The 10,285-nt window shown below is 32.5% G+C and overlaps 1 protein-coding gene across 1 annotated transcript in view; it reads left to right on the forward strand.

Moving 5' to 3' along the window:
* Nucleotides 1–9,840, forward strand: part of LOC121374217 (ATP-binding cassette sub-family D member 3-like) — a 33,089-nt gene extending 23,249 nt beyond the window's left edge. The window contains exons 21-27 of the mRNA XM_041501213.1: nt 181–246; nt 2,042–2,155; nt 2,810–2,860; nt 3,140–3,184; nt 3,571–3,675; nt 5,741–5,797; nt 6,191–9,840. Of these exons, the coding sequence (XP_041357147.1) occupies nt 181–246; nt 2,042–2,155; nt 2,810–2,860; nt 3,140–3,184; nt 3,571–3,675; nt 5,741–5,797; nt 6,191–6,268 (516 nt within the window). The 3' untranslated portion in view covers nt 6,269–9,840. The remainder of the gene's footprint in view (nt 1–180; nt 247–2,041; nt 2,156–2,809; nt 2,861–3,139; nt 3,185–3,570; nt 3,676–5,740; nt 5,798–6,190) is intronic.
* The last annotated feature ends 445 nt before the right edge of the window (nt 9,841–10,285 follow it).

The raw sequence follows: 10,285 nt of genomic DNA on the forward strand, positions 1-10,285 counted from the left end.
TATTTATTATGTGTTGACTGGCAGCACTATTGACAGCAACAGAGCTTTTTGGCATCTTAAAGTACGGATTGGCGCCAACCAGAGCCGATCACCAAGGAAGTTCTTCTGACAGTGCTATATTCACGTTTTTAAAAGGAGATGGCAAAATAAATATAGCACATTTTCACTTTTCATTTGCAGCTGTGGCCTCTCTTTGGTGGAACATTGACCAAGCCGGAGAAAGGAAAACTTTTCTACATTCCACAGGTGACACATCACATTAATTACCTCATAAGATCCCCTAAAAATGTCATATATTTTTATCATTTAATCATTTAATTCATGATATATAGAGGTTATTACCAGAGTGTTTTTCGATATCATCAATATCATATATTAGGAATAAAAATTGTATTATGCGAGCCTCTGGCGAGCATAATACATTATTTTTATTCCTAATATATGATATTGACGATACCGAAATACACAAGGGTAATAATCTCTTTATCATATAAGCTCAAGCTTAATACAACGTGTTTTTGTAAACTGTACACGCAACTTTAATTCCAGACCGCCATTACTAGATACTGTAAATCATGAAATTAATGCGAGCAAGTAATTAATGCGAAAAATGCGGCGAAGACATCGACGCAATAATAACTTGACGCATTTTGTTTAGTCTCATTCCCAATACAAAAAATTTACAGGATTTTACTATAATACTTCTAAATAAAATAAAACTTTTATAATATAAAGATGAAACAAAATACAAATTTTTTTTTTGTTAAATGTCGTTTTGTGAATACTTCAAGAATCTTTCTTTCGTTTCGATTTTGCCATTCTATTTTCACTTTCCTGGAATATCATAGCGGTTATATAATACAGTAATGTTCCAAATGTTTTGTTTTTAAAAAGTTCATTTTGCGATGTGAGTATTTTTCAATTTTTCTTACACTTCTGGATTACTGTATACATTTAAACTGTTTTGAACATTTGTAAAATTATCATCAACAAATTTTATTGCTAAATATATTCCTTTAAACATTAAACAGTAGAAAATTATTTCTTCAAACCATTTGGCTCGACTCTATACATGGCATTTTAAGTTAGACTGGTCGCAAGTTGTCACTGTTGCAATATATCGTATTTGTTAACGTCTATTCCTGTGCTGCGCATCAAGTGTATAAAATCAGTCTAAAACATTTGTTAGAATAATACGTCTGCGTTCGCGTGAAATATTGTGCCCTGCAATAGCGACCCATTTACCTTTTGTTCCTACTGGTGGATTAATTAGAAGCAATCACCACACAAAAGTGCGAGGCATACCCTTAACAATAAGGTGTAGTTATACTGATTACACTACTTTAAGTAATTAGGGTTTCCTGGTCGTCCCACCATGCGATTAGCTTCAGATTATGTAGTAGCTCTACTAGCTGTCAAAACAACTACTACTTCTTTTATCATGAAAGATGAAGCCCAAACAAACTGTGGTTTTTATGTGATGTGGACTTTTGCCCGACGCATTAATAAAAATACGCATTTTTGTTCACTCATGTACGGACGCAATAATATCATGACGCATTAATTTCATGATTTACAGTATTCAAATGACGTAAGAATATGTGGCACGGTGTATTTTTGAATGGAAATGACGTCAAACTCGAATGACGTCATTTTGGATGTCCTTACATCAAAATAAAGTTATGCCTAACGTTTTTTGTTTTCTGAACGCTGGACAGCTTTCAGTGTCAAATTGCCATTGAAATGTTTTTATTTGATGACTATGAATGTATACGTCAATCATGGAGTGTCACCCAAGTACGTTTGCTTAAATGTCAATAAACCTAGTGCCGAGACCTCGACTAATTTACATCTAATTTGCAAAGTTATCAAATTCTTAAAGTGTGTGATCTGAAAGATATCACATACTTTGATTGCACTGAAAATGTAAGATATTATATGATAAATAGAGAATATATTGCTATGTAGTGCATCCTACTAAATGAAATCTCAGAATACAGTTCTTATGTGGCCCCAGATTAAACACAGTTTCTTGTTCCAGCGGCCGTACATGACTATAGGTACACTGCGTGATCAGGTGATCTACCCACATTCTCACGAGGAGCAGTTAAAGAGGGGAGTTAGCGATGCAGAATTGCAGGATACTCTAGACAAGGTATGTTAGAAAATATACTTTATTTACCATTTGTTAATTTGATACATTACTTTTTTATTATATATTTCAAGAATATTGTTATTAGGGATGGTAAAGCAAATATCATTTACAAATAAAATAATATCTGTTACATATTAGGTAAAAACAAATCACATGCACATACTTCCAGTTATCTAAGATATTGAAATATTATATTTTGGCTTTGTAATCCCCAGGGATGGGATGTAGACTATATGTAAGAATTACCAAATGTTTGACATCCAGTAGCCAATGATTAATACATTTATGTGCTCTAGTCATGTTGTTAAAACAAAGCAAACTTTAACTTTTGCAATCCCCACTGAGCTGTTAAAGCTAACTGGGGTGTGAGCTTGCCCTGTGTTTATAAAACTTTTAAAAGTCTACACAAGACTATTTTATAGTGTCATGGCAATTCAATAAAAATTGCCTGTGTGTGACATCATTAAATATTTGAGTCTAGACTCTAAAGTTTTGTAAACATAGCCATCCTTAGAGTTGATGGCTAAACCTCTACATATAAAAAAATGAATAAAATATAAAATTGTGTCATACTGAAGTAAAATGGTGGGTTTGGATTTTTTAATTTGCTTGAAAACTACATTTGATCTTTTCATTCTTTTTACTTTCATATAGGTTCAGCTTGGATATATTTTGGATCGGGAAGGAGGCTGGACATCTGTACAGGTAAAAAAGACTTGTCAGCTTGTTAATGGCATATTTTAATCAAACCATTTATCAAATTAACTAAATTATTCAAAACTTCCTTTTTTTCTGGTATTAAACCTATTCAGTATATCTTGAAATCTGGGTATATGTTTTATTGTAAATTGTAGCAAATATACCAGCTATTTAAAATATCTTTTTTTTGGTGGGGGGGTGGGGGGGTCATTTTTATTTTTTAATGTACAGTATTGTAATGTACTAGTAAAATTACTGTTATTTTGTATTAATTTCTGTTTGTAGGATTGGATGGATGTGTTGAGTGGAGGAGAGAAACAAAGAATAGCAGTAAGTTGGTTATATATTTATTAAATTGTGTTATTACCTTTTCCTTTTTGTTTTAACATATTTGAAACTGCTTGGCAATTATTTCATCAAACTTTGCTGAAATGATTGGGTGAAAAGTTTGTAGATTGTAAACATTTTACTAATATGAAAAGGTTTTTGAGAATATTTATAAATATACAAACATATACTAAAATATAAAATATACCATAGTATATTCAAGAAAACATAAAGACAACCTACTCATCTTTAAATACACAAGTTCTTTTGTTTCGAAATATGATAGTCCTTTACAAATGCATAGATATTTGTATTATAAATTTGTTATGCATTTTAATTTGATGAAAATATATGAGTTTTTAACATGTAGTATTTATTTTGTGATCTAGATGGCTCGGTTATTTTATCACAAGCCACAGTTCGCCATTCTGGATGAATGTACAAGTGCAGTCAGTGTTGATGTGGAGGGTTACATGTACCAACATTCAAGGGAGGTAAGTCATTGCATTACACTTGCACGTGGGGGATCTGTTCATCAAAGCATTTCATTGCTATGCTGATTGTCCAATTCGAATATTCTACCTGTATCTTATTACAAATTTTGTTTCTCTTTTAAATTAGATTGATATTTAATAATAGTTAGTGCTGTCTGTTGTTCAGAGTACTTATTTTAGGAAGAAATGTAGTAATTTCTATTAATGTGAATAACAGAATATTGTGTTGCTATTATTTTGGATGAAATGTTGGGGTTTTTTATTTTTGTTCACACATTTTAAAATGTATTTGTAATCAAACAAAACAAGAAGGAGACGGCATAATAACTTGGCAAACTTGATCCAGTATTTTTGTTTTTAAAACAATAAAATCTTTTCAGTCAAACAAACTAATTTCTAGAACAAGTTTGCATTAAACATTTACCAGTATAGTAATGTGTATTATTGTATGGATATGCAAAGTGACGTCAGCATAGATATGTGTATAAGTGTATTATTGTAGGGGTAGGCAAAGTGATGTCAGCATAGTAATGTGTATAAGTGTATTATTCTAGGGATATGTAAAGTGATGTCAGCATTGTAATGTGTATAAGTGTATTATTGTAGGCATATACAAAGTGATGTCAGCATAGTAATGTGTATAAGTGTATTATTCTAGGGATATGTAAAGTGATGTCAGCATAGTAATGTGTATAAGTGTATTATTGTAGGCATATACAAAGTGATGTCAGCATAGTAATGTGTATAAGTGTATTATTCTAGGGATATGCAAAGTGATGTCAGCATAGTAATGTGTATAAGTATATTATTGTAGGCATATTCAAAGTGATGTCAGCATAGTAATGTGTATAAGTGTATTATTCTAGGGATATGCAAAGTAATGTCAGCATAGTAATGTGTATAAGTATATTATTGTAGGCATATGCAAAGTGATGTCAGCATAGTAATGTGTATTATTGTAGGGATATGCAAAGTGATGTCAGCATAGTAATGTGTATTATTGTAGGGATATGCAAAGTGATGTCAGCATAGTAATGTGTATAAGTATATTATTGTAGGCATATGCAAAGTGATGTCAGCATAGTAATGTGTATTATTTTAGGGATATGCAAAGTGATGTCAGCATAGTAATGTGTATTATTGTAGGGATATGCAAAGTGATGTCAGCATAGTAATGTGTATAAGTGTATTATTGTAGGGGTATGCAAAGTGATGTCAGCATAGTAATGTGTATAAGTATATTATTGTAGGTATATGCAAAGTGATGTCAGCATAGTAATGTGTATTATTGTAGGGATATGCAAAGTGATGTCAGCATAGTAATGTGTATTATTGTAGGGATATGCAAAGTGATGTCAGCATAGTAATGTGTATAAGTATATTATTGTAGGCATATGCAAAGTGATGTCAGCATAGTAATGTATATTATTTTAGGGATATGCAAAGTGATGTCAGCATAGTAATGTGTATTATTGTAGGGATATGCAAAGTGATGTCAGCATAGTAATGTGTATAAGTGTATTATTGTAGGGGTATGCAAAGTGATGTCAGCATAGTAATGTGTATAAGTATATTATTGTAGGCATATGCAAAGTGATTTCAGCATAGTAATGTGTATTATTGTAGGGATATGCAAAGTGATGTCAGCATAGTAATGTGTATTATTGTAGGGATAGGCAAAGTGATGTCATTCAGACATAAGACTGTTTTGAATGAGCATCTGAATTGTTGGGAAATTGGAATCAAGTTTTATAAAAAAAATGAGCTATGTGATGGAGCTTTTTAGATTATGATATATACTTACTATACTTATTGCTATTAAAATAATTGTCAATGCACACAACGTCATTTAGTTATTGTTGTGTTTTTTATTTTTCAGATATATAAAGAAGTATATAATTCTTGCTTAAGAAGATGAAACAAAAAATGTGTACTCTCTATGAAATTTAACTATATAACAATACATTACATATTGCAAACTTTTTCCCTCAGTTTACTGTTGATTATAAACTATTAAATCCTATGAATTCTTTTGTCAGTAAAAATAAAACTTCTTTTTTTTCAGGTTGGAATTACCCTTTTTACAGTTTCCCACCGAAAATCATTATGGAAACACCATGAGGTATTTCAAAGCAATTGAAAATATTATTTATGTATCTGATCATAGTTTTGATCTTGTACAGTTTATAGCTTGAGATTCAGCCAAGTGGATCATTCATATTTCTTTGTTTCTAGCCAGTGCTTCATCATTGATATATCTATATAATATATATTGCATTGTGTTACAGTGATTTACAGTAATGTGTAGCTGAGAAATGGTAGTCCAAAATTTTATAAAACCTTACTTTGAAATTCTGTGAAACAATTTCATTTACAACTTAGCAGTTTTAACAATATTTGTTGACCCACCTAAACACTGATTAAGTCCAAGTACAATGATTTTACTTGCATGTGTGCTTTTTGAGTGTATTTAATATTGATCTAAATTTAAGGTAATACTTCTGTCTCTTTCCAGTATTACCTGAAGATGGATGGGAGAGGTTCCTTTGACTTCAAAGCCATCACACCAGAAACCATGGAATTTGGATCTTGATAGTACATGAAATATCTAGTGCTTTTCTTGATCAAATTCTTTCTACATTTTAGTATTTTTATTAATGAATATATTGTACTGTTACCATACATGTATATGAGAATGATGTCAAATGGTAAAAACGATACTACTACCTGTGATTACGATACTGTGATGTGCAGGGCACATTAATTCATGTGATCTGTTATGCTGTTAGTGTGTCGGTTATGCAACTTAAAATAAACACAAACTGTCAGTTGGTTACAGGATACATGATGAACTGTTACCAATTCTATAATTGCAAAAAACATTGCAAACTTCAGAAGATAATTCCATTGAATGCTAGTGTGAGCAGTTGAGGGAACTGATTAGGTTGATCAGATATAACACAGCCGTAGCTAGGATTGTTTTGGGGGTGGGGGAGGAGATGAATTGATGGAACAAACGAGCATCCCTAAAACTACTCGGTTAAGAAGAGGATTTTCTATTATTTTTACCAGATTTTACCTCCACCCCTACCTACTGCTGGCTACGGCCCTGTATAATCCACATGAAAGAATTATTGGTTACTTAGGTAAGTATAACATGAACTGTTTTCCGGTTACCTAATTTATTTTTTAATATTGTGAATGAGTTGTGAATGTATGCAAGATCTTGCAAATCCATGATAGTTTACTAAAACAGTAACAGAAGTCTACATCACAAGATTAAATTGAAGCTGCAGAGTTCAGAATATTTTATTGTTTTTACACACAGAATTCCTAATCTAGTCTTGTTTTATACTTTTTGAGCTGTTTTCTGCTTCTGACAGAACAGCATTTTTGTCATGTGTTACCAAACCCTCTATTAATAACGTCCCATTAAAACGGACCGTTACTTGTGTGGAGAATTCCCCGTTTAGTTTCATATATACTGAACTTTTCATGGTACAAGATTTTGCAATGGCCTAGACTGAATTCTCTTTTCACGTAACTTTCTTATTGTTTTGGGAGGGTTTGCTGAAGTGGTGAATTATTGTTTAATAATGTTAAAAGCTGATCACAACTGTGGATAATGGAAACGTATTGGGTTATTAATGAAATGTGTTGAATTCTGAAAAGGCAAGGTAGTGCATTGAAGTGATGAATTTTTCATTCTTTTTTAGAAGTTTTTAACCAAGAGACTTAAAGAACAAAAATGTTACTTGGATTAACCCTAATGTATCATATATCCTTTAATTTCATCATTTGTGTGTTGATTTTACTACTTATTTTCAGTTTACATTTAAAAGTATCTTTGGTTTTGTAAATCTTGTATGAAAATACCATTATTTTATTGAAAAACAGAATCTATAGTTAGATTTACTAGGAGACAGTTTTTTGGCTGTGTTGTTAACATAACATGCTATTGTGTGTTTAAAAGTGTGAAAATGGCATAATATTAATTGGTGAACATTTCTACTAAATCTTAAAACACTTAACTTGTTATGAGTTATTTTTTTTATACATGTGAATGCAATTTATTACTTAAATCATAGTAGCCACCTAAAAAATGACTGGTATTTCAAAATATACTCTTTCTTTTCACATTACCTGTCCTCAAACAAGTGCACTCCCCCCCCCCCCCCTACAACTAGTAGTCTGGTCCGAACATCCCAACAGCCAATGGGATGGCCTAAATTCTTCTACTGCATACTCTCTCTAGTTCCGGTCACATGATTTTCCAGACCAAATTTAATTCGCTGCTGGAATAGCTATGTCTGTATACATTACAAAGATGTAATCTGGAATGATTGAATCAACTTTTTTTACATGCTCATATATCATGAAGGTTTCAAGCATGCCCATGACGGGATTAGCCTCAGACATCACCAGTGACTAAGTCCGGGACAGGAGGGGAGGGGTGAGTTTGAGGTGGGCGGAATTTGGAATAAAGAATTTAGAAGTTAGGTCAAAGCAAAAAGATAGCGGACACATTCTAATCATGTCTGGAATAAAAAATTACGTCCAAAAGTAAAATTTGAATGCTCGGTCGAAATGTTTTTAGGTGATTTGAGCAATTTTGACAGGCTGTTGTAATCTGAACCTGAATGTCAGTACTGTGGGATCGACTGCCAGTAACACAGTTAACTTCCTGATACTGTGGATAAGGGTTTTGGTTTTATTCATTATTTGCTGCTAATATTTATGTGTTCCATTATTTCTTTCCATCTGTTTATTAATACTTTTATCCCTTATTTTGCATAATATTTGGGTTGTGTCCAAACATATTTAACTGCCCATGGTACTGGACACTCTTCCCCCTTTCACTGATTTCAACAAACAAGGTTCAGTGTTCATCCAAAACATTTCTGTTCAAATCATTATTGTTTAACACTGCATGTTATTACACAATGCCCAAGTTTGCTAAATACTAGGACTTTGAATGTTTGACTGTTGAGTAGCTGCATAATACATTACCTGGTATGAACATGTTTACAGGTCTTTTATTTGAAGGTACCAATTTAAAATTGTCTATTCACCTGTTTTAGAAAAACAAATATTCTGGGAATCTTTTTGTGGGGTGTTGATTGGGGTTTGGCAGGGGTTACATTTTGTAGGTGACTGTTAAAATGGGGAAAAATTAACTTTCTGGTAATCTTTTTGTCTAAAACTTGATGCTTTATCATAAAGAGACAACTTAATTTTACCAGTATCAAAATTATTTCCCATATATTCTTTTACAAATTTGTAACTGGCAATGGAAAGTGCAAGCCATGTTCTAGGTGGATGTTTATAACCTCCATCAATTGGTTATGATGGATGCTTAGGGTTGTTCTTGAATTGATTATAGTGTGGGGTAGGAGAATACAAAATAAAATTGTATGCACAGGGAAAAGGATGTGACATATCGAACATAAAATAATCATTATGCATGTTCACCCCCTCCACTACCACCCCACCACCCCACTCCTATGTTATTAGTTCTGGAACAAATCACTGTTTGCATCCATTTAAAGATTGGGTTTGAAATATTCTTTTGACCATTGGTTAAACAACATGTACTGGTAGTACATTATGGTAGGTGCCATCCAACAGTGAAATGCCAGCATGTTGACCTAATTAAGTTACTATGACCTACTTTTTCTTATGCATTGCTGAACATTCAGTTATTTTCATCTACTCTGAGCCATTTTAAGGATCCACGGGGCCTGTAGCACAAATAACAGCAGGACCGCCTTCCCAGGATTTTGCAACCCTTTCGGGGAGAGGGGGAAAATAACCTGGTTGAACATAAATGTATACATCACCTTGGGGCCCTCTGAAGCACGGGGCCCGTAGCACGTGCTACATGTGCTACTAGGATAAACTGTCAATGCATCTACCAGGTAATTCCTTATTTTAATAAAAACATTTCACCATGCATAACATCAAAGTAAAAGGACATTGCATAAATAGAAAACATTTTTATACCCAAATAATATTTATTTATTTATGATGTACATTTTATGAAGGAAATACATGTGTGTATAGAAATAAAAAGCTTTAATAGCTACAAATGAATTATCTATCTAGTGATTGTCATGAATGCTGTCAGCATTTACACTATGCAATAAAATGGATTTTTTTTTCTCAGCAATAGTGTCGGCTAATTTGTTCATATTATATTTATTTTGTGTGTACTTTGTATAAACTATAATCTGTTAGTAGCCAGTCAAGATAAGAGAACCAGTGGCAACTTCTGAAGGTTTTGTTTGTATTAATGATAGCAAATGTTTGGAAATTTGTTAACCTCTTCTTCTCCCTTTTTTTTCTTCTTGTTTTAAGTTCTGAACATCATGCTACAAATTTTCCCCTCCTTATTAGTCTCCTAGGTTTCCTCTGTCTTGTCTGTCCGTCCGTCTGTTCCACATATAGTTTTTGGAATGTTTTTTTCACAATGCCTTGAGATATTGAGCTGAAATTTTATGTATAGCGGTAGCTTTATCATGTACTGTTATACATCAGGTTTGACTTTCATGGTGATTTACCTATTTTGGACAGAGTTATGGCTCTTGAACTGTAGTAGATAAGAACATTT

Source organism: Gigantopelta aegis, chromosome 6 (genome assembly GCF_016097555.1).
Source record: "Gigantopelta aegis isolate Gae_Host chromosome 6, Gae_host_genome, whole genome shotgun sequence".
Classification (NCBI taxonomy): Eukaryota; Metazoa; Mollusca; class Gastropoda; order Neomphalida; family Peltospiridae; genus Gigantopelta; species Gigantopelta aegis.